Consider the following 24,424-nt stretch of genomic DNA (forward strand, 5'->3'; position numbering starts at 1 on the left):
CTCCCGTGGATTTGGAAGGGTGCCTCTCGGCTCAGGACGGCTCTTTCAGTGCTCTCAGAGATTACCGACGGCATGCTTTGCTTGACTTACTAATATTTTATGTTTGCTACTGCCATACTAGACATGCACATCTGCTTAATTTACGCAGGACGCTGAGTTTGGGTGTCCCGGGTGCGCTCTGGCCCCATTGCCCCCTCCGTTATCGCAGGGAGCTCGCGGCTCTGTTCCGGCTCCACCCTGGCTAACTTCCTTCTGTGCCTCCCAACAGGTAAAATCTTTGGCAGAGTCCATTGACGAAGCTCTGAACTGCCACCCGCTGGGGCAGGAGGGAGGGCCGGGCGGCCCCTCTTTGGAGAAGAGCGAGTCCAAGGAGCAGCAGGGGGACAGCGCGGCCACTTCTTTCAGTGACGTGACGCTGTACCTGGACGAGGGGGGTCCCACGTCACCCCTCTCACTAGAGCGCCCACCTAGTGCCGAGCCGCCCGAGTCCGGCGGAGGAATCCCCCTTCCGCCTCCCCCTCGGCCGGAGTACTGGGGTGGGCCCCAGCGGGAGGATAGCCGGGAGAACGGGGGCAGCAGCCGGCGCAGCACGCCTTGTATGGAATGCCGGGACTTCCGCCTGCGCGCCGCCCACCTCCCTCTGCTCACCATCGAGCCGCCCAGCGACAGCTCGGTGGACTTAAGTGACCGCTCTGACCGAGGTTCTGTAAACCGGGGCCTCATGTACGAGCAAGACGGCTGCAGCCCCCACGGCACCCTCAAGCACCCCGGTGGGCCGGCCCGTCCCCCGCACCCGCACCGGCATTATCACCCCGAACCAAAGCAGCCGCCCCCACCTCTGCCTCTGCCGCCCCCCCAGGCCCCCGGCCGCCTGCCCCCGCCCCCTCCGCAGGACAACTCGGACGGCGACAACGACAGCCTGAACAGCACCACCAACTCCAACGAGACCATCAACTGCAGCTCGGGCTCCTCCTCGCGGGACAGCCTCCGGGACCCTCCCCCGCCCGCCCCCGCCACCACCTCCGCCCCCGGCGGGCCCTGCAAGCAGACCTACCAGCGGGAGACGCGCCACAGCTGGGACTCGCCCGCCTTCAACAACGACATTGTGCAGCGGCGCCAGTACCGCATCGGCCTGAACCTCTTCAACAAGTACGTGGGGCGGGGGAGAGGTGGGGCGGGGGTCCGCGGGGGTCTTGGGAAGCGGCTGATGGAGCAGGGCCCAGGATTGGGAGGGACGTTCTCGGAGGAAGTGGCCTCTCCGGAGAGCACTGTGGTACCCCCCCCCAAATGTTTACTCATTTATAGGGGAGGTGTTTTCATTGGATACAAATCCACTAGCACCTGACAGGTGAGAAAAGTTTCCAGGGTAGAAGCGTTGGACACTCAAAGCTCCCTTCATCAGTTATCCGGAGCCTTGACTCTGAAGAAGTTTCGATCCCAGAAATCTTGTTGGTCTTTGAGGTGCTCCTGGACCGAAATCTTGACCTTTGTCCTGATTGCACACTCACAACAGGCAGGCAGAGGTAGTCAAAATATCATTCCAAAGTCTGGATTTTGGTTCAAGCCCACTCACAGGCGAAACACCTGCCGGCCACCTCAGTCCTGCTCCTGCAAGAACTCCTCCTCATCGCTGATATAGGACCTTTGCTGTGCTGCCAATCACGCACTGCACCTTCGGTCCTGCAGCTCCCTCCTGACCTTCCTCCTACGCTGTTTCTGAGGCTCTGGTGACAGGGGAGGTGAACTGGCCAGTGAGATGCTCAGGGCTGGGGGCTTAGGGGCCATTGTGCTGGCACCTGCCTCTTCCTGCAGTGTCTCTGTCACTGGCTGTGGGTTTAGACTGCAGCCGGAAAATTACTGCGATGTCACAGAAGAGGAGTCGCTTGCTCCCGACCGTGCCGCTTGGGGATTCCTGCTTGCGGGATTTGGGTATTTTGGGGGCACGGCACCTCGCACGACGATGGTAACCATGTTGTGGTTGCTGAGCAACCACAATACATAGTTGAAAGGATTGCACAGTCCTTCCAATCCAGGGTGGTTCTGTTATTTTGCTTTTGCGGGTTTTTTAAAGGGTTGTCGTCGTTCCCCCGGCTGAGCCGGGAAGCTGAATAAAGGATTGTTATCAGGAACTCTTGGGGGAAGGAGAACGGAGTCCCATGGCACCTTGAAGTTCTCTCAGAGCTCTCCCGGCCACACCTCCCTCACAAAGTGTCTATGGGGGAGAGACAAAGGGTAGGCGATCGGAAGCCGCTTTGAGACTCCTCCGGGTAATAAAATGTGGGCAGAAAACCCCAAATCTTCCTCTTCCCATCTCTTCTCCAGTTTTCCCAGGCATACATGAGGCTTGGAGCTCTCCCAGAACTCCAAGTGCTCGCCAAGGTCCCTCTCTTGCATTCCCAGGCTGCGCCCCTAGATATCCTGGAATTTCAGAGCCTGGAGTTGGCAACCCGACCCAGGCTGCTGCCTGCCAGGCTGCTGGGCTCAGCCGTCTTCAGGGCCACGGCAGGGGATGGGAGGGCCCAGGCTCCGGGTTTCCTGTGGCTCCGGGTGATCTAATTGCTACGGAGCAAGCCCACATCTGTCTTGCTGGCAGGAGGCAGGCTCATGTGGGCCGGGAGGCGGCCGCAGCTTCAGAGGCAACCAGCTGGAGGCATGACTCACGCCAAGGCCTCAGGGCACAGCGCCAGGTCGGGAACGCTCCCCCAGGAAGCCTCCTTGTTCGCCCAGGAAAAGGGCTGCTTTGGGGGAGAGAACTCTGTATCATTGGACCCCACTGAGGGCCAGGGATGCCAGCCTCCAGGTGAGGCCTGGGGATCCCCCGGAATTCCAGCTCCTCTCCAGACTGCAGAGATCAGTTCCCCTGGAGGAAAGGGCTGCTTGGGAGGGGGGACTCTGTGGCCTTGGGCCCCACTGAGGGTCAGGGATGCCAGCCTCCAGGTGGGGCCAGGGGATCACCCGGAATTCCAGCTCCTCTCCAGACTGCAGAGATCAGTTCCCCTGGAGGAAAGGGCTGCTTGGGAGGGGGGACTTTGTGGCCCTGGACCCCACTGAGGGTCAGAGATGCCAGCCTCCAGGTGGGGCCAGGGGATCACCCGGAATTCCAGCTCCTCTCCAGACTGCAGAGCTCAGTTCCCCTGGAGAAAAGGGCTGCTTGGGAGGGGGGATTCTGTGGCCTTGGACCCCACTGAGGGTCAGGGATGCCAGCCTCCAGGTGGGGCCTGGGGATCCCCTGGAATTCCAGCTCCTCTCCAGACTGCAGAGATCAGTTCCCTTGGAGAAAAGGGCTGCTTGGGAGGGGGGACTCTGTGGCCTTGGACTCCACTGAGGGTCAGGGATGCCAGCCTCCAGGTGGGGCCTGGGGATCCCCTGGAATTCCAGCTCCTCTCCAGACTGCAGAGATCAGTTCCCCTGGAGAAAAGGGCTGCTTGGGAGGGGGACTCTGTGGCCTTGGACCCCGCTGAGGGTCAGGGATGCCAGCCTCCAGGTGGGGCCTGGGGATCCCCTGGAATTCCAGCTCCTCTCCAGACTGCAGAGCTCAGTTCCCCTGGAGGAAAGGGCTGCTTGGGAGGGGGGACTCTGTGGCCTTGGACCCCGCTGAGGGTCAGGGATGCCAGCCTCCAGGTGGGGCCTGGGGATCCCCTGGAATTCCAGCTCCTCTCCAGACTGCAGAGCTCAGTTCCCCTGGAGGAAAGGGCTGCTTGGGAGGGGGGACTCTGTGGCCTTGGACCCCGCTGAGGGTCAGGGATGCCAGCCTCCAGGTGGGGCCTGGGGATCCCCTGGAATTCCAGCTCCTCTCCAGACTGCAGAGCTCAGTTCCCCTGGAGGAAAGGGCTGCTTGGGAGGGGGACTCTGTGGCCTTGGACCCCACTGAGGGTCAGGGATGCCAGCCTCCAGGTGGGGCCTGGGGATCCCCTGGAATTCCAGCTCCTCTCCAGACTGCAGAGCTCAGTTCCCCTGGAGGAAAGGGCTGCTTGGGAGGGGGGACTCTGTGGCCTTGGACCCCTCTGAGGGTCAGGGATGCCAGCCTCCAGGTGGGGCCTGGGGATCCCCTGGAATTCCAGCTCCTCTCCAGACTGCAGAGATCAGTTCCCCTGGAGAAAAGGGCTGCTTGGGAGGGGGGACTCTGTGGCCTTGGACCCCACTGAGGGTCAGGGATGCCAGCCTCCAGGTGGGGCCTGGGGATCCCCTGGAATTCCAGCTCCTCTCCAGACTGCAGAGCTCAGTTCCCCTGGAGGAAAGGGCTGCTTGGGAGAGGGGACTCTGTGGCCTTGGACCCAACTGAGGGTCAGGGATGCCAGCCTCCAGGTGGGGCCTGGGGATCCCCTGGAATTCCAGCTCCTCTCCAGACTGCAGAGCTCAGTTCCCCTGGAGGAAAGGGCTGCTTGGGAGGGGGGACTCTGTGGCCTTGGACCCCACTGAGGGTCAGGGATGCCAGCCTCCAGGTGGGGCCTGGGGATCCCCTGGAATTCCAGCTCCTCTCCAGACTGCAGAGATCAGTTCCCCTGGAGGAAAGGGCTGCTCGGGAGGGGGGACTCTGTGGCCTTGGACCCCACTGAGGGTCAGGGATGCCAGCCTCCAGGTGGGGCCTGGGGATTCCCTGGAATTCCAGCTCCTCTCCAGACTGCAGAGCTCAGTTCCCCTGGAGGAAAGGGCTGCTTGGGAGGGGGGACTCTGTGGCCTTGGACCCCACTGAGGGTCAGGGATGCCAGCCTCCAGGTGGGGCCTGGGGATCCCCCGGAATTCCAGCTCCTCTCCAGACTGCAGAGATCAGTTCCCCTGGAGAAAAGGGCTGCTTGGGAAGGGGACTCTGTGGCCTTGGACCCCACTGAGGGTCAGGGATGCCAGCCTCCAGGTGGGGCCTGGGGATCCCCTGGAATTCCAGCTCCTCTCCAGACTGCAGAGATCAGTTCCCCTGGAGGAAAGGGCTGCTCGGGAGGGGGGACTCTGTGGCCTTGGGCCCCACTGAGGGTCAGGGATGCCAGCCTCCAGGTGGGGCCTGGGGATCCCCTGGACTTCCAGCTCCTCTCCAGACTGCAGAGATCAGTTCCCCTGGAGGAAAGGGCTGCTTGGGAGGGGGGACTCTGTGGCCTTGGACCCCACTGAGGGTCAGGGATGCCAGCCTCCAGGTGGGGCCTGGGGATCCCCTGGGATTCCAGCTCCTCTCCAGACTGCAGAGATCAGTTCCCCTAGAGAAAAAGGCTGCTTGGGAGGGCCATAAAATCTCCACATCTAATGTGCTCCTCTTCACTTTATAATTTTATAGTGGAAGGCATAAAAGCAAGGTTTGGGGGCCCTAATTAGCACTCTGTGGGGGGAGGGTTCTTCTTTGGTTTGAGTGCCCTTTGATAATCTTACCCCCGTCCCCTTCTAATTGGCCTGTTTTAGCATCTTCTGGGTAGCCCCAAGCACACAATTAGGGAACATTTGATATCTCACAAGCTGTTGCTGACCCCTTGTGGCCAGCAGGGAGAATTTCAACTTCCGCCTAATCCAGATGTGCCCCAGGAGAAGTGCACAAGTTAGAACAGGGGTAGTCGAACTGCGGCCCTCCAGATGTCCATGGACTACAATTCCCAGGAGCCCCTGCCAGCGAATGCTGGCAGGGGCTCATGGGAATTGTAGTCCATGGACATCTGGAGGGCCGCAGTTCGACTACCCCTGAGTTAGAAAAACTGTGAGATATCAGAGATCTTTTAATGTAATTCAAAAGACAGCCACTGGGCGAGAGTGTGGGCATTGAGGCCACTATTGTTGGGTGTTGCTCTGTGAGAACATCTCTATCAGGACTGTGACAAGGTCACCCAGCTGGCTGCATGTGGAGGAGTGGGGAATCAAACCCAGGGGTAAGCTTTTGTGTGCATGCATGCTTTTTCTGGAATGGATGTATCCAGTTACATGTAGGTGTTTGTTGGGGGGGGTGTTAATTGCCCCCAAAGGTGACTTAGGGTCAAAACACAGAAGTAACTATGTGATAAGCCCCATTGGATTAAAGCAGCTGGTAACACCTGTGAATAGCTGCATACAGATAATGAAAGAGTTAACAGGTGATGTATGAACTAAAGGTGGGGTCCAGTGGCACCTTGAAGACCAGCAGTGTCCAATGCAGGGTACAAGTGAGCATTAAGGCTGGAGGAAGTCCGTTTTACTGTATTGGATGACATCTGCACGGACATAAAAGCTTAATTCCAGAATGAAACACGGTTGGTCTTGGGCTCAGACTTTGTCCTGCTGCTTCAGGCCAACCCGGTTGCCCACCTGGATCTACCTTCCCTCTGTGTTACTCCCTTCTGGGCATCCTCCATCAAGCTCTGGTTGCTTTTCTAGTGAGATGCACCCACTTCAGGGTATGCAGCCCCCGGGAGATGAGATGAAAAAGAACAGTTAACTTGTATATGCTGCTTTTCTCTACCAGAACGAAGAAGAGTTGGTTCTTATATGCCGCTTTTCTCTACCCAAAGGAGTCTCAAAGCGGCTTCCATTCGCCTTCCCTTTCCTCTCCCCACAAGAGGCACCCTGTAAGGTGGGGGGGGGGCTGAGAGAGCTCTGAGAGAACTGCTCTGAGAGCATCAAGGCTGTGATGAGCCCAAGGTCACCCAGCTGGCTGCACGGGGAGGAGGAGCAGGGAATCAAATTCAGCCAGCCAGATTAGAAGCCGCTGCTCTTAACCACGACACCACAACGCCAGCCAGGATCTTGGGGTTATGAAATATCTGCCTCTTTCCCCTCCTGGACAACCATGTTTTTAGTAGAAGAAGCGATTTTCAAAGTTGTCGTTGGCTCAGTTCTTTCTGATAGGCTTCCCTGCACAGAAGCCACATTATGCTTGATTAGAATCCAGGACCTCCCTTAGAGGTCAAGAAGATTTTGGGGGGATACGAGTTTTCAAGAGTCAGACCTCCCTTCATGCGTGGAATCCTGGTTTCTGGAGAGCGTCCTCTTCTCGGAGTCTGGGGAAGTCACGCTGTTTTGAAGCCAAGGGGGAAATGGTTTCAGATTCAGACTCACGGTCTCTTTCTCGTCCTCCCGGCAGGAAACCGGAGAAGGGGATCCAGTACTTGATCGAGAGGGGCTTCCTGTCCGATACGCCCGTCGGCGTGGCACGCTTCATCCTGGAGCGGAAAGGCCTGAGCCGGCAGATGATCGGCGAATTTCTTGGCAACCGGCAAAAGCAGTTCAACCGGGACGTTCTCGAGTAAGAGATCCTGCCTGGTCACCCTCTAGAGCAGGGGTAGTCAAACTGCGGCCCTCCAGGTGTCCATGGACTACAATTCCCAGGAGCGAATGCTGGCAGGGGCTCCTGGGAATTGTAGTCCATGGACATCTGGAGGGCCGCTGTTTGACTACCCCTGCTCTAGACTGTTGAGGCGTTTCTAATATTTTCTTTTTTAGCAAGTCGCCGCTGAGCGTAATAGTTATCAGCTCTGTCACGGGTGAGAGAAAAACGAAATCAGCAGGCCAAAATGGTCTCTCATCCACTCTTATTAGGTGTATAAATCATACAATTTCTGGGCAATCCGAGCGGGCTCCTGGGTACATTTCTCCCGTTTTCAGATACTGCTTCGATGTAGAATCTACAAATAAATATTTACATAATAATTAGATTCTGGAGAGGCCATCATCGAAGAAATATCAGAAAACAGGAGAAATGTACCCAGGATCCCGTTCGGATCGCCCAGAAATTGTATGATTTATACACCTAATAAGAGCGAATGAGAGATTTATCATTTTGGCCTCCTGATTTCGTTTTTCTCTTATCTATAACCCTGGGAAATCAACGGTGCAGATCCTTTTCATTGAATGGGTCAAGGGTGAGGGAAATCCCTAGTAGATACAAAACCTCAACAAACAGCATCCCACGGTCGCAGGCAATCGGCTGACAGATTGATTTAAAGCGACTGGATCCCTAGCAGATCTGCCTGCGTGCTGTCCAATTGGGGTGTAGCAAATGCCTTTTGAATCTACCGGCTCCTACAGTGCTTAATTAAGCCGGGAGTTGAAGGGACGGAGCAAAATGCAGCCCCCCCCCCAATGAAAGCAGAATTCTCCTGTAACTTTCCTTGCTGGACAGCCCGATGTTGCAGAAGCATCTTAACATTTCTAAGAATCCCCTTGAATGGGAGATGGGAAGGGGGAGGGAAGAAGGCGGCCAGAAAGGTGTGGAGCTCTCTCTCTTTTTCTCCCTGCCCATCCCGTTGCTTGGTAGGGCTTAACTTTCCTGCTGGCTTCCTTACAGCTGCGTGGTGGACGAGATGGACTTCTCCGGCATGGACTTGGATGACGCCTTGCGGAAGTTCCAGTCCCATATCCGGGTCCAGGGCGAAGCCCAGAAGGTGGAGCGGCTCATAGAGGCCTTCAGGTACTACATTCCACCTTTGCGGGGTCTCTGGGGGGGTTTTGGGGAGACCCGAGATCCGGGAACAATTGAATCCAGAAACAGATGAAGCGTTCTTATGAAGCCAGGTTGCATCAGGCCGCTGGGGCATCCAGACCAGCTCTCTGGGTTGCACAGGGGCCAAAGCACAGGGGCCTTTCAAGAGGTCCCCCAATGGGGGCCAGAACTCCAGAAGTCCTCCCACTGTGGCCACACCGAGCACCAAAAAGAGAGAGCATCACTGAGCCAGACATAAAAGAAGCCATGCAGAATCAGACCAATGGCCCATCCGGTCACACAGACTGTCTCCACACTGGGAACTTTGCTGCCCTGGCTCCCAGGGAGCATAAATCCGGGACGGACAAGGCGCACAGGGCAAAAGGCTCCCCCGTGTTGGGAGCAGGAAGAGGCAAGGCAACCTGTCTCGACTCAAACTCCAGCCCAGACGTCTCCTCCTCTTCCTGTCAAGGCCAGCTGTTTTGGTGGATGTTACCTCAACCACAAGCCTGGCGGAAAAGCTCCGTCTTACAGGCCCTGCAAAACTGATTAAGGTTCCGCAGGGCCCTGATCTCTCCCGGGAGCTCGTTCCACCGGGCTGGAGCCAGGACCGAAAAGGCCCTGCCCCTGGATGAAGCTAATTTCACCTCTCTCGGGCCAGGGACCCTGAGCTGATCTTGATCCGAAGATCATAAGGCTCTTGGGAGATTATAAGGGGAGAGGAGGTCCCACAGGTATGTTGGTCCGAGACCGTTTAGGGCTTTAAAGGTAAAACGAGGCTGCATACGCCTGCCAGTTGCATTCCAGGGAAGGACAGGGGACTCACACGAATTTCCACTCCCCCAGGCCCCCTCCTGCGAAATCTGCTCAGGACAGGCCTGGGGTGAACTTCCCTGCTGAGTGGACTTCACATATGGTGGGCTCCTGGAGTGAGCTCAGGCGGGCCCCCTCCCACGATGTACCGTTGCAACCAGGTCTCCTCTGCACATGGATCTCATTTCTGTCTGTCCCGCCCACTCCAGCCATCTGCCATGAGAGGGGGGGATGAGGCCATATGCGCACGGCAATGTATGCACATAGGAACCCAGCGACACAGAATATTCTACAGTGCCGGAGCGAGAGATTTTCCTCCACTCTCTTTCTCTCTTTTCCCTTCTCATTCCAATATGTGTAGAGCCCGGTTGTGTGAGACCTGTGCCTCAGTTTCTCCAACGGAGAGCTGAGTTTTGGCCTGTCTGCTTCAGTAAAGAACGTGGACTACACCCCCAATCTCCAGTTAGAGGGACCAGACAGGAAGGGATGGGAAAGACCTTGGCCTGAGACCCTGGCTCAGTGGCAGAGCCTCTGCTTGGCAGGCAGAAGGCCCCAGGTTCAATCCCTGGCATCTCCAGTTAGAAGGACCAGGCAGGAGGGGATGGGAAAGACCTTGGCCTGAGACCCTGGCTCAGTGGCAGAGCCTCTGCTTGGCAGGCAGAAGGCCCCAGGTTCAATCCCTGGCATCTCCAGTTAGAAGGACCAGGCAGGAGGGGATGGGAAAGACCTTGGCCTGAGACCCTGGCTCAGTGGCAGAGCCTCTGCTTGGCAAGCAGAAGGTCCCAGGTTCAATCCCTGGCATCTCCAGTTAGAAGGACCAGGCAGGAGGGGATGGGAAAGACCTTGGCCTGAGACCCTGGCTCAGTGGCAGAGCCTCTGCTTGGCAGGCAGAAGGCCCCAGGTTCAATCCCTGGCATCTCCAGTTAGAAGGACCAGGCAGGAGGGGATGGGAAAGACCTTGGCCTGAGACCCTGGCTCAGTGGCAGAGCCTCTGCTTGGCAGGCAGAAGGCCCCAGGTTCAATCCCTGGCATCTCCAGTTAGAAGGACCAGGCAGGAGGGGATGGGAAAGACCTTGGCCTGAGACCCTGGCTCAGGGGCAGAGCCTCTGCTTGGCAGGCAGAAGGTCCCAGGTTCAATCCTCGGCATCTCCAGTTAGAAGGACCAGGCAGGAGGGGATGGGAAAGACCTTGGCCTGAGACCCTGGCTCAGTGGCAGAGCCTCTGCTTGGCAGGCAGAAGGTCCCAGGTTCAATCCCCGGCATCTCCAGGGAAAAGGACCAGACAGGAGGGGATGGGAGAGACCTTGGCCTGAGACCCTGGCTCAGTGGCAGAGCCTCTGCTTGGCAGGCAGGAGGTCCCAGGTTCAATCCCCGGCATCTCCAGGGAAAAGGACCAGGCAGGAGGGGATGGGAAAGACCTTGGCCTGAGACCCCACAACAGAGACCCTGTGGGGTGGGTGAGGCTGAGAGAGCCCTGATATTGCTGCTCGGTCAGAATAGTTTTATCAGTGCTGTGACTAGCCCAAGGTCACCCAGCTGGTTGCATGTGGGGGAGTGCAGAATTGACCTCGGCATGCCAGATTAGAATTCCGCACTCCTAACCACGACACCAAACTGACTGTCTTAGGAGCTGCCCTTCTTAACCACGGCGCCAAGCTGGCTCTCAGACACTTCAAATTTCATAACCGATGCTTTTTTACAACTATATTATTAATATATCATCATTGCTACAGATCACACGTTTTTGTCGTTTCTCCATTCTAGCCACAGCTTCAATAAATCCAAGTTCAAAAGAAAGTCTATTATATATCTTGCTGTAACAAAACAAAAGGATATTTTTGTTCAAAACCCGCTTTCTTGTACCTTTTTACCCAAAAGTTCTCCTCGTTCTCCTTCGGCATTGTAACATCTTTATATGCATTGCGATGCATTTATGTACCATTTTTAAACCGTTCCTCATTCTAAATTTGTCTCCTACTTGCATAATTAACACTCCATATTTCTTCATGAGGCGGCATAGAAATATTTGATCTGAATAAGACTAAAAGTTTTGGGCTGTTTTTTTTGGACTGCAACCTCTCCCGGTTTCGTGTCATGGTTAGGAGTGGCAGCCAGTAACTTGGAGAACCAGATTCGATTCCCCTCTCCTCCACGTGCAGCCATCTGGTTGACTTTGGGCCAGTCCCATTTCTCTCAGAGCTCTCTCAGCCGCACCTGCCTCACAGGGTTGTTGGGAGAAGAAGGGAAAGGTGTTTGTAATCCGCTTTGAGACTCCTTCGGGTAGGACAAAGACCCGAAACCCCAGATCAACTTCCTTAAGAGCCAGCTCGGTGTCGTGGTTCAGAGCAGCATCCTCTAATCTGGAGAACCAGCTTCGATTCTCCACTCCTCCTCCACATGCAGCCAGCTGGGCGACCTTGGGCCACTCCCAGTTCTCTCAGAGCTCTCTCCGTCTCATCTATCTTACAGGGTCTCTGTTGGGGGAGGGAGGAAGGGAAGGCGATTGTAAGCCACTTTGAGACTCCTCCAGGGAGCAAAAAGCCGGGTCAGCTCTTCTCCTCCTCTTCTTCCTCCCCTGGCCACGTGCTCAGACGCTCCCTCTCCCTCTCTCTCTCTGCAGCCAGCGCTACTGTGTCTGCAACGCGCCCCTGGTGCGTCAGTTCCGGAACCCGGACACCATCTTCATCCTGGCTTTCGCCATCATCCTCCTCAACACTGACATGTACAGCCCCAGCGTCAAGGCCGAGAGGAAGATGAAACTCGACGACTTCATCAAGAACTTGCGAGGTGAGCGAAGATCTCGGTGGAAGAGGATCTCAAGGGTCCTTTGGGCCTGTGCGCCAAATGCGTTGAACTCCGAACAGAGAGTGCGTGCGCCCTGGGCAAGGCCGGCGGTGCTGCGTGGCGGGAAGTGCCGGCGGATCGCAACTGATGGACGGCAATCCCCTTAGGGCTTTCAAGGCGGGCCATGGGCAGAGGTGGTGTGCCGTGGCCTGCCTCTGCACAGCAACCCTGGTCTTCCTTGGTGGTCTCCCATCCAAGTATTAAGCAGGGACGGCCCTGCTTAGCTCCCAAGATCTGGCAAGATCAGGCTCGCTTGGGCTATCCAGGTCAGGGCAAGAGATGGACACAGGTGGTGTGTCATGGCCTGCCTCTGCACAGCAACCCTGGGCTTCCTTGGTGGTCTCCCATCCACGTATTAAGCAGGGACGGCCCTGCTTAGCTCCCAAGATCTGGCAAGATCAGGCTCGCTTGGGCTATCCAGGTCAGGGCAAGAGATGGACAGAGGTGGTGTGCCATGGCCTGCCTCTGCACAGCAACCCTGGGCTTCCTTGGTGGTCTCCCATCCACGTATTAAGCAGGGACGGCTCTGCTTAGCTCCCAAGATCTGGCAAGATCAGGCTCGCTTGGGCTATCCAGGTCAGGGCAAGAGATGGACAGAGGTGGTGTGCCGTGGCCTGCCTCTGCACAGCAACCCTGGGCTTCCTTGGTGGTCTCCCATCCACGTATTAAGCAGGGACGGCCCTGCTTAGCTCCCAAGATCTGGCAAGATCAGGCTCGCTTGGGCTATCCAGGTCAGGGCAAGAGATGGACAGAGGTGGTGTGCCGTGGCCTGCCTCTGCACAGCAACCCTGGGCTTCCTTGGCTAGTCCCCCCCCCCAAAAAAAAAGTACTAACCAGGGCTGACTTTGCTTAGCTTCCAAAATCTGACAAGGTCAGGCTAGCCTGGTCTACCCAGGTCAGGGCAGAGATGGACAGAGGAGGTTTGCGTTGCCTGCCTCTTCCTGGCAACCCGGGATTTCCTTTGGGAGTCTCTTATCCGAGGGTTGATTTGGTCTCGCCTGGGCCATCCTCTGGATTTGCTTGCGCTTCCTCCTCAGGGGTGGACAACGGAGAGGACATCCCCCGCGACCTCTTGGTCGGAATCTACCAGCGGATCCAGAGCCGGGAGCTGCGGACCAACGACGACCACGTCTCTCAGGTCCAAGCAGTCGAGCGAATGATTGTAGGCAAAAAGCCGGTGAGTGGGAGGAGCCTTCGTCGCACCTTCCAAAAGGGGAAGAGGGTCTGGGGCTCACACTTGCCTTCTTCTTCCGTTCTCCGTCCAACACGATCTTCCTGTTTACCCTACCCAGGTCCTCTCACTGCCCCACAGGCGCCTGGTTTGCTGCTGCCAGCTCTACGAGGTCCCGGATCCAAACCGGCCCCAGAGGCTTGGGGTGCACCAAAGAGAGGTCTTCCTCTTCAATGACCTGTTAGTGGTAAGGAGGAAGCAGGAACATTCGAACGCTCTGGTGGTGAGGTGGAAATGAACTCTGCTGTTGCCAGCTGCTGTGTTTTGACAAGCCTGGGCAAAGGTGGACAGTCAGCAACCTACTCAGGTAGTCTGACAGCATTCAGAGGGTAGCCTGGCAGCATTCAGAGGGTAGCCTGGCTGCATTCAGAGGGTAGCCTGGCTGCATTCAGAGGGTAGCCTGGCAGCATTCAGAGGGTAGCCTGGTAGCATTCAGAGGGTAGCCTGGCTGCATTCAGAGGGTAGCCTGGCTGCATTCAGACTGCAGTCTGGTTGCATTCAGAGGGTAGGAACCCAAAGGTTGAGCTGTAAAAATCATTTGAACATTTTAAAAATATTTATTACATAAAGTGCACTAGTTCAACATACTAAAAAAATAGTCATCATAATTTTAAAACATCACACCATCTTAGAATGGACCAAATGCATTTCGACCCCGAGGGGGTCTTCCTCAGTGCTTTCACACAAGTCGTTTCAATCTTCTTCAGTGACTTTTTCAGCAGTGGTCGCACTTCCGGGTGGAGAACAAGCTGTCCTTTCTGCTCAGGGCTGATCCCCTTCTCTCCTCCTTCCCCGATGACATTTCAGGTCACAAAGATATTCCAGAAGAAGAAGATCCTTGTGACCTACAGCTTCCGCCAGAGCTTCCCTCTTGTCGAGATGCAGCTGCAGCTCTTCCAAAATTCCTGTGAGTGTCCCCACGGCAGACCCAGAGGTGTTATGGGGCGCACTGTTTGCCCCACCCCCCTGCATTCCAGGCCAGACTTCTGTGCTAAGACAGAGCGGTCCTATACACGCTGCCCAGTCCTCTCTCTCTTGGGCTGCCCACTCCATCTGTCTCTTCCACTGGCCTTTCTCTATGAAACGGAAGGTCAGAACCACTCTAGGGGGTGGGGTCCTCAAGCTTTTTGAGCCTGCTGGCCCCTTTGGAATTCGGACACAGCATCTGCAAAATGGCTGCCATGGAAGGCGGAGCCAAACACAAAATGGCAGCCACATAATGAAGAGCAGTGGTGCAAGCTGCTATTCAAAAAAATACCATTTAAAATCTGCACCACCTATCAGAAACTTTGACTGGGCAAAAGCCCAGCCTCGCCCTGCCCACTTTCAAAAAATATTTGGCGGTGGTCAGAAAAGGTATTGCTGGGTGCCGTATCAGCCTCGCGCCCCATGTTGGGGGCCTCTGCACGAGGGCCCCACTTCTTTGGCCCATCCTTCCCGCCCCCCCCGCCCGACATCCTCTCCCCCACCCCGAACGGAAGCGAGCCTGCAGTCACCCCGGCCTCTGACTCTCCCACCCAGATTACCAATTTGGGATCAAGCTGCTCTCGGCCGTCCCCGGCGGGGAAAGGAAAGTCTTGATCATCTTCAACGCCCCTAGTCTGCAAGACCGGCTCCGGTTTACCAGCGACCTGCGGGAATCCATCGCGGAGGTCCAGGAGATGGAGAAGTATCGCGTGGAATGTGAGTAATCTACGGAGGGGACGGGAAACGGGGAAGGGAGGCAGGGGACGGGTATGCTTCCGGGCAAAGAACAGGAGCAAAAGCGTTGAAACTCATTGCTGTATCGTGGCTCGAAACCAAAGGAGCCACGAAAATGAAGAGCCGCTCCAGGCACAGGAGATAAACTATAGCAGTGGTCCCCAACCTGCGGTCTGCGGCTCGGTGCCGGGCCGCGAAGGCCAGGGCGCCGGGCCGCGGTTCCCTCTCCCCGCCCCCCCGCAGTAAAAAACTTCCCAGGCTGCAAGCTAGCGGCCCGGGAAGCTTCTTACTGCGGGAGGGCGGGGAGAGGGAATCAGGGCCGCGCCGCACATCGTGCATGCGCGGCCCGGCTGTGCATGCGCACATGCGCGCTGCGCGGCTGAAATTGCGCATGCGCGAAAGTGTTGCACAATTTCAGTAGCGAGCATGCGCGGCCACGCATGCATGCTGCGCGGGCGGGGCAGTTGCCCTGCCGGTCCCCAGCCGAAAAAAGGTTGGGGACCACTGAACTATAGGACCAAAATGAGGCAAAAATATTTTAGGGCTCTGTTCAAGTCCCAAAGATTTATGATGCGTTTCGCCCACAAACTTCGTCAGGGGAATCGGGTTCTTCTTGCAGTTGCTCTTCAGAAAGAGTGAAGCTGCTAAAAAACAACTGCAAGACATATAGACTCCTCTGACGAAGTTTGCGGGCAAAACCGGTCACGAATTTTTGGAATTTGAACTGGCCCGACTTTTTATCCTGCAACTAAGAGGGGAAGGCAAAGGCAGTTCCTTAGGACAAGGTTACGTTGTCCGTGCCTTACCCATTGGATCAATGACAGGTCGTTTCAGAGGGCAATGGTGTCAGGCTGCTTTCAAAGAGCTGAATTCGAGTCCTGTAGCGCCTTAGGGACCAACTAGATTTTCACGGGATGAGCTTTCCGAAGTCAAGGCTCCCGTGGAACAGCTCAACTGCTGACTGTCGAGCGTAACAGAGATATCCTTTTCTCGTGGACCGGACATGCCGTGTCCAACACCACCCAGAGCATTCTCCTTGGAGCTGAACTAGACACAGTGGCAGCTGACCCTTCGGGTCTGCCTTATGAAGCAGGAGAGACATGTGATTTAGAGCAGGAGTCAACCTGTGGTCCTCCAGAATTCCGTGGACTGCAATTCCCATGAGCCCCTGCCAGCAAACGCTGGCAGGGGCTCATGGGAATTGTCGTCTATGGAGGACCGCAGGTTGACTAGCACTGATTTAAAGAGCAGAAGGAGAGCCAGACCTTCCCTTCACCCACTTTTTAACTCTCTACAGCTCTGTCCCCAGGGCATTTTTTTTCTCCCAGCCAGGCTAAATTTCTGTTATTGGAGCCTGGCTGAGGGGAAAAAACCACAGACCGACCGGACACTGAGATGTAGAAAGAGGAAGGTAAACAATTAAGGGAGATTTGGCTCCAGGATTTTCGGACTGCGTTGCCATTTGCCATTTCAGTTGCTCGTTTCCAGAATTCGTAGAATTCGGGCTTCCTGTGGCTCAAAGAGCCGAGGCTGAGAGATTGCAAGCCCGGCGAACTCACGCCTCTGTCGCTGTCTTTTTCTTCTCCCCCCCCCCCACAGCGGAGCTGGAAAAGCAGAAAGGGGTGATGCGCCCCAACGCCTCCCCTTCCTCGGGGCCCAAGGACACCGTGAACGGGACGCTGACCCGGAGCAGCCTGGAAGACGCCTACACCGTGGGAGAAGGCCTGAAACGCAGCGCCCTCAGCAGCTCCCTCCGGGACCTCTCCGACGCCGGTGAGGGGCTGAGCATCAGGACACTCAGATCTTTCCACGGCCCCGGGACCGGGCAAGGCTGGTGGGGAGGGTGGTAGACGTGTGGCACGGGGAAGGGCCGTTCCAGGGTCGATGCTAGCGGAAAAATCCCATGACCTGCCTTTAAAAGGGAAGGCCGCCCAAGGCAGCACAATCTGGAATTCGTGGCACGACTTGGAGATTGTTTGTTTTTCTGGCATGACCAGCGACAGCCGATGTGGCTGATGGATCTGGATGTCCATAGACCTCACAACCTGCACCTAACCTCCGTGTGTGCCCAGCCATTCGATCTCTGGGCTCCCTTTGGAGCTCTGGAGGGCAGTTTCCGAATCCTCCAGAGTCCTAAATCTGGACCAGCCTGTTTGTCCGCCAGACTCAAGCAGCCAGGTCGTTTCTCCATCAGTTTAGGCCTTAACAGTTGCTCCTTTGAATGCTCCACTTGAAAACACAATGGGGGAAAAAAAACCCTTGCATTTAGAAAAATAGCATGTTAGCCTTGAACCCTTCTCCCTAGAATGTTTGGTTTTCTACTTGCAGGGAATCCTTTCAAGCAGGAACAGGCAGAGATAGAATCCACCCCCACTCACCCCCGTCTTGTATACCTGGGCCTTTCAGAGATATTTGGGCAGATGCCAATTTTTAAAACCATTCGACTTCGGACAAAACATTTCCGGGGTGAATCAAAGCCATTCTGCCCCATCCCGGCTCTCATTCTGTTGGGCCTCCCTTTTAGACAATGCAAGAATATTAAATTGGATCCCCATAATTTGGTTCTGTGAGAATCGGTCTAAGTCAGCCAAGGACGGGACGGTCTCCTCGATTCTGAGAAACGGCATTTGGGGGCGTCAGGAAGAAGCAGCTTGCGTATTTTGTGCTGGGGGAGGGTGTGGGTTTGAAACCTGGGTGGGGAGGACCAACGCATGCTCGGTCGCCGGCCAGCTCACGGGCCCGCTCCACGCTAACGTAACACCCGCACGCCGCGACACCCAGGAGTAGACCAGGGGCGACCAGCCCCTCTCTGTCCTTCCTCCTCTGTCCTCTGTCAACTCTGCCTCTGCTCTGCTGCTCCCCCTGGAGGGTGGGGTGGGGCGGGGAGGCTGCCTGCTCCCGGCCGAGGGCCGCTTTGGGGGGGCAGGGGGGGCGGGAAGCCGGACTCGCTAACCCCTGCTCTATTGCAGGCAAGCGGGGCCGCCGTAACAGCGTGGGATCCTTGGACAGCACCATCGAAGTAAGTGGGGGGGTGGCGAAGAAGCCAGGCGTGGGGGGATCGTGGGGGGGGAATGTATGCGGACAGGGGCCGCCCCACCCCTCCCTCTCCTCTGTGCCTTGCCAGCCTGCCTGTCCTTTCGTTGCTTCTGCGTCTGCCTCCTCCTCTCCTTGTGTTCGGGGGCTCCGAAGGAGGCGGCATCGGCCCCCTTGGCCGGGGTGGACGGGGATGGAGCGTGGGTCAGGTTTTCCCAGCATGCCTTGCGCTCAGGCCAAGGCCAGAGAGAAACAGCTGCCCCGTCCAGCCTTGGAGAACATTTAGGGCAGTCCGAAACCCACCCAGAGCGGATGGTTTTGCGAAGTCAACGGTCTGACACCCCGCCTCTCCCTCTCTCTTTCTCCCTCCCTCTCTCTCTCTCTGCCTTGTCCTTTTCTCTCTGTTTTTCTCCCCCCTCCACCCGCCCCGTTCCTTCCAGGGGTCTATTATTAGCAGTCCGCGCCCCCACCAGAGAGTGCCCCCGCCGCCTCCCCCCGAGGAGTACAAGCCCCAGCCGCGGCCCCCGTCCAACTCCTCGTCCTTCCTGGGCTCCCTCTTTGGCAGCAAGCGTGGGAAGGGGCCCTTCCAGACGCCCCCCAGCCAGGCCTCGGCCTCCTCGTCGTCCGCCTCGTCCTCCCACCACCACCTCCCCCCGCATCACCCCCACCACAGCCACCCCTCCCTGCCCGACGGCAGCCAGTCGAAACTGCAGGCCCTCCACGCCCAGTACTGCCACGGCCCCTCTGCCCAGCCCCCGCCCCCCTACCCCCAGCAGCCCCCGCCACCCCCCCAGCCGGCCCCGCCGCCGCCCCCCCTTGCCCTGCCCTCCAACCCCCTGCCCCCGCAGGTGCAGCGCTTCCACTACTCCCAGCAGCCCCCGCTCTCGGCCCCTCCTCAGAAGCCGGCCGTCCCGGCCTTCCCCACCCCGCAGCCCCACCACCACTACACCCTGGGCCGCCCCAGCCAGCAGAAACGGGCCCACCAGATGGCCGCGGCGGCCGCCCAGCACCCGCCGTTCCCCCACGGGCGCCAGCCCACCTCGCCGCTGCCCCTCTACAGCCCGGCCCCGCAACACGCCCTCGCCCACACCTACCCCCAGCAGCTGCACCAGCCGGGGCCCCCCGGGCAGCACACCCTGCACAGGCCGCAGGCCCCCAAGCACTTTATCTTCAGCCACCACACCCCACAGCTCCTGCAGCGGCCCCCTCCGCCCCCGGGCATGGGCCCTTACCCTGTGCACCACGGACACCCTCCCCCGCAGCACCACGGGCCGCCCTCCATGGTGCCCCCTCACTCGCCCATCCCCCCGCACCCCTCCTACCCGCCCCTCCCGCCCCCCTCGCCCCACACGCCCCTCAGCCCCCACTCCCCTGCAGCCCCCACCTCCCCGCTGCCTCAGCACATCCCCATGCACCAGGGGGGGCCCCAAGCCATGCCTTCCCAAGGCCCCCCCAACCCCAAACAGAAACCAGTCAACAGAATTAGCACCGTCGTGTGAGGCGGGAAGAACCTTGGGGCGGGGGGGTTGATAGTTTATAAATATATAAATATAAGAGAACCAGGGGCCTCCCCCCCCGACCCCCCTCCCAGTTGACGTGGCAGGGCGGGGCTGAGGGGGCAGGAGGGGGTCTAGACTTTTATGCGTATTACCCCTCCCTCCTCCCCACACCACGTCCCGTCCCTCTTTCCCCAGGATCAGGACGCAGAGGGGGCGTCTGGGAGCGGCTCCAAAAGGAAGACCTCCGGACCTGCGACGCCAGTCGTGACCTGAGGGGGGGCGCCAGTGTCACGTTCGGGCTTTGATGCGCTGGGCTGCCCTGCCGGCATTTCTACCCTTCCTGTTGGGAGACGCGTGTGGACAGTTTTGCTGGGCAGAAGCAGAATTCTTGGGTTTTTTTAAGAAATCATGCGCGCCGAATGCTTTTTGCGACATGTGCTTGCTAAGGGGCAAGATTTTCCCCCATTGGTTAAATGTGCTGCAAAAGGAAAGGGTTTGGCAGAGGGCCAGAGAGCACCGACCCGAGCTGACCAGAACAGTCTGCGAGGTGGTAAAAGTGCTCATGGACTGAACCATTGGACTGGGGTGGGGACCATCTTGACAGCATCTCCCCACATGTAGAAAAGCAGGTGCTGGGGGGAGCCATGACCAGAAAAGAGCCACACCACTCACAGGGTATAAAAAACAAGGCCAGTGGTGCAAAATTGGATAAAAAATATTTTATTATTCTGTTTAAGTCCTCCCAAATTCCCTACACTTTCGTCAAAATGTTTGGTCAGGGGAATCTGATAATCTTTTCGTGGTGTAGTGGTTAACAGCGGTGGCCTGCGATCTGGAGAGTCGGGTTTGATTCCCCACTCCTCCCCATACAGCCAGCTTGGGTGACCTTGGGCCAGTCCCAGTCCTGTTAGAGCTGTTCTCATACAGCAGTTCTCTCAGAGCTCTCAGTCCCACCTACCTCACGGGATGTCTGTTGTGGGGAGATGAAGGGGAGGCGATTGGAAGCCGCTTTGAGAGTCCTTTGGGCAGCAAAAAGCAGGGTATAAAAACCCAGTCTTCCTTTTTTTGATGAACTACTGAAAGACGAACAGATTCCCTTTGATAAAACCTTTTGGCGAAAAGCATAGGGAATTTTTGGAGGCTTCAACTGAGCCCCATTCCAACAGACTCCCTGATAGGGCTGCCGTCTCCCCACCCCACCCCTTTCTGAAGCGGTATAGTCCAGGAACAGCTACAGACACCCCTCTAGTTCTTGTGTGAAGCAGCATGTAGATGCTAGACTCTAGAGCAGGGGAAGTCAAACTGCGACCCTCCAGATGTCCATGGACTACAATTCCCATGAGCCCCTGCCAGCGTTCGCTGGCAGGGGCTCGTGGGAATTGTAGTCCATGGACATCTGGAGGGTCGCAGTTTGACTACCCCTGCTGAGGCAGGCCTGGTTTAGAAGTCTCGAACGGGCCAAGAGAATCGTTGGCTGGGTCCCACACCTCGTTCGCTCGCCTGTTCCCGGGTTCCGCCAACACAAAGGAGGGCTCCTCATCTGCTGGCCACTTCTTTCGCAGCAGGGATTGTGCTTAGCGCTGTCCAGCGAAGGGCCATTGTCCGGGAGGGGGTTTCGGCAGCTGACGTCCACGTGTCTCGTTCACATACCGGCCGTCGCTTTCCGATGAGCGCCCAGGAAAGGCCTCTCGGTTTTGATTCCGAGCAACTTTTTCAAGTTATCCAGTCGCCCCCGTTTTATTTGGAGCTTCTTTGTCCGTGAACTCAGGTAGCGTGAATGTCGGCGACTAAGCAAAAGAGTGCAGGGGGGTATCTTTCCCGTCCCTCCAGCACCAAATTGCTGGCTTGCGGGCAGGAGAAAGCCGGATGGTTTTGATGCCGACCTGAATTCTCCCCCGGGCCGGATAGAAACCACTTTGAGCGTGTCGGATTCCCCTGGAGCTGTGTGGGCGAAGCCAGGCCTACCCTGCTTGGGCGGCTGGGCCCGGCTCGAGCCAGAGCTTCGGCTTGTCCCCACCAGTCCTCCCCCAGCCCAAACTCTGTGTGGGCCTTCCACTGTTGTGGAGGCATGTGTCCTGCAGGCTGCGTTTCGCTCGAAAGCAGCTCTCCGTCCCTTCAGCTTCCCTGTTTGCTGGAAAGGCTGCGGTAGAAGAGAAGGGCATTTGCAAGTCCCACCAGCTGGTGAATTCCTGGGGGCCTCAGGTATGCCTCTCTTCATGGGCCGCAAGAAAGACTCACAAGAACGCAGGGCCAAATGTAGTTTTCGCCAGCTCAGGTCGGGAAGGCCAGCCAACAGCTGCTCGACAGCAGGAGAAAAGTGCAATTTGCTGAAGAGCAGCCGGGGAGACGGTTAATATTTAACCCTTCCCCCCCCCCTCGCTGCCCCCCTCTCCGCAGTCACTCCCCCCAGCTGGTTCTGGGGGAAAAATGACCGGAAAGAGGGGCTTGAAGAAGCCAGGAATGCTGCTGCAGGGCCCCCTTTTGCCACCGCCGCCCGGTAGCTGTTCAGCAGTGAGCATCGCAGGTCAGTTTCGTCTCCGTTCAGCACGTATCTCGAGGATGCATGAGATGGCAGGGAGGGAAGAGGGACTCCCTCCCCCGGGTTCGGCAGTCAGTTTTGGCTCGAGTGTGGATCTTGCCCAGGTGTTCCTATACTGCACCCCTCCCCGTGCAAATGGGGGGGCGGTTTCCCCAAGGACTCGGCATCTGCGGGCAGAGCCTTGCACCCCCAAAGGTGCCCCCCCAGCCATGCTCTGCAGAGGGGGCACAACACCTGCGCAAGTGACGCTCACCTCGAGTCGCTTGCATGTTTGGTGTTCGGCTTTCTGGATGCTTCCAGCACGAAATTCCCCCCCACCAGCACCCTTTTGAGGACCAAGAAGGAATTTTGTTTTTAATTTTGGAAGAGTGTTTTGTGACCTTTTGACGTAGCCTCTTTGCCCCTGCCTTTCCTGGCGCCGCCCACCCACTTGTTGCCTTACTCCTTCCGGAGAGCAACTGCCAGGGGTGGGGGGTGGGGTAGGGAGGCAAGAGGGTTCCCCTTTTTAATTTGCACGTTTGTGGTATGCTGCTGTTTACATGAAGGAGGAAGAGCCGGGGAGGCGGGGGTTCGGTCCAAAATATTTTTGCAGAGTGAGTGAGGCAGGAAAGGGGGCTCTCTCCCGCCCTCCCGGTTCTTATTCATAAAGGGCTATTCTTATTCCGCTCCACCCCACACACACACCCACACCTGCCCCACCTCTGCCCCAGGGCTTGCAATGAACCACCAAGGTGTGTGGGGGAGCCGTTTGCCTCTTTGAAGACCCTCACCCCCCCAGTTAGAGAAAGAGGAGGAGCGAGCGAGATGGATCCAGCCACGCTGGACTCTTTCGTCGTCCCCGGTTTGCCTGCGTGGGAGCAACCACAAAGCCCCCTCCTCCCTACCCCCCTGCCCCCCTACCCCGGATCCTGAGCTCAGATGCACTTTAGTCCTGATTCCTTTCCCACTAGAATAAAGATGAGATCCCTCCACTGAAGCCCAAACTCCTTGCCCGAGACGTCAAAGCGAGTCGGAGGCCGGCTGCGAAGTGGGAGGGAGGGGGGTCTGCGTTTTTTGTTTTCAAGTCTCCGGGCTGCTTTAGGATTTTCTTAACAAATTAAACAAAGGAAGCAACACCCCATAAACTGCTGTTGCTTCGGGAGGGAATGTGAGTTTATCTTAAATGCCTAACGGAAGCATCGTTTTCCTAAACAACTTCTGGTGGAGCGGGAATGTTTGTAACCGAAGTTGTCAGGTCAGTGACTCGTACAGAGATGCGGCAGGCTCTTCTGCCCCGCTCCCCAATGCTGCAAGAATGGTTTAGGAGGAGGCTGCCTTCCAATCAGCCAGAACCTCTGAGCTTTTTGTGACTTATGTCTCACGTGGGCTTGTTCAGGGTTTCCTGTTTTGGTCTCACGTGCTTCACCAGTTTTGGAACGAACGAACGATAATTAAAAACGAGGGGAGGGGGGCACTGAGTGCCCGTTCTGGAGGTGCCCTGCCATTTCCAGCCTGGACTTCCAAGTGCCAGGCCTCCGTGCCTCCACCCTCTGCAGCCCGCCAGGAAGCCTGGAGTCCAGCCTGTCGCTTCAGAGTGATGGTTTAGCTGAAAGTTGCTCCTGTTCTCCCTCCCTCCCTCCCCCCCGCCCCCCCTCCTGACAGGTCTTCCCACCCTGCCCCCCCCCCTTGCCAGCATGCACTTTGTCCCCCCCCCGCCCTGCACTGCATTTCCTGTGTCGGGTTTGCCGCTGTACAGAGATTCCCGTGTATATACTTATATATTATAAATATCGGCCTTGAGGGGCAAGAGGAGGGGGCCGCCTTGCTCAGGGCAGCCCCCCACCCCACCCCGCCTCCTGGAGCTCAGGGCTAGAAGTCTCCAAACTTGACTGTATTTTTGATTCCTTGACTTTTCTCCCATTTCCAATCTCCCTCCCCCCCCTGGGGGGGGAAATAACTCTGGTCCACTTTGTACATAAGAAACTGTATATTTGATGCTTCATAAATTGACTAACTGTCCTTGCTGTGTGACAAAGAGGCAGTCTCTCGCGTGTTCTTTGGATCGAGAGCTGGGTTTGGAGACGGAGATGGGTAAGGGATCAGGCAGGAAAACACACACAATTTAGGGCTGTCGGCTCTGGGTTGGGGAAGGCCTGGAGGGCTGGAGGGCAGAGCCTGGGGCAGGGAGGGACCTTGGTAGGGGATAAGGCAGGGGTGGGCCATGCTGTGGCTCTCCAGATGTCCATGGACTACAATTCCCTTGAGCCCCTGCCCACAGGGGCTCATGGGAATTGTAGTCCATGGACATCTGGAGAACCGCAGCTTGGTATAGCCAGGTGATCATGGACTGTAATTCCCATGGGCTTGGTATAACCAGATTACCATGGACTACAATTCCCATAGCCTTGGTATAGCCAG

General features: G+C 57.2%; 1 protein-coding gene across 2 annotated transcripts in view; it reads left to right on the forward strand.

Moving 5' to 3' along the window:
- Window positions 1-24,041, forward strand: part of IQSEC2 (IQ motif and Sec7 domain ArfGEF 2) — a 161,892-nt gene extending 137,851 nt beyond the window's left edge. For both annotated transcript variants that reach the window (XM_077329741.1, XM_077329739.1), the window contains 11 exons: window positions 269-1,149; window positions 7,031-7,192; window positions 8,234-8,356; window positions 11,801-11,967; window positions 13,062-13,201; window positions 13,317-13,442; window positions 14,063-14,162; window positions 14,777-14,938; window positions 16,556-16,729; window positions 17,926-17,975; window positions 18,430-24,041. In XM_077329741.1, the coding sequence (XP_077185856.1) occupies window positions 269-1,149; window positions 7,031-7,192; window positions 8,234-8,356; window positions 11,801-11,967; window positions 13,062-13,201; window positions 13,317-13,442; window positions 14,063-14,162; window positions 14,777-14,938; window positions 16,556-16,729; window positions 17,926-17,975; window positions 18,430-19,488 (3,144 nt within the window). In that variant the 3' untranslated portion in view covers window positions 19,489-24,041. The remainder of the gene's footprint in view (window positions 1-268; window positions 1,150-7,030; window positions 7,193-8,233; window positions 8,357-11,800; window positions 11,968-13,061; window positions 13,202-13,316; window positions 13,443-14,062; window positions 14,163-14,776; window positions 14,939-16,555; window positions 16,730-17,925; window positions 17,976-18,429) is intronic.
- The last annotated feature ends 383 nt before the right edge of the window (window positions 24,042-24,424 follow it).

This window comes from Paroedura picta, chromosome 3 (assembly GCF_049243985.1).
Source record: "Paroedura picta isolate Pp20150507F chromosome 3, Ppicta_v3.0, whole genome shotgun sequence".
Taxonomy (NCBI): domain Eukaryota; kingdom Metazoa; phylum Chordata; class Lepidosauria; order Squamata; family Gekkonidae; genus Paroedura; species Paroedura picta.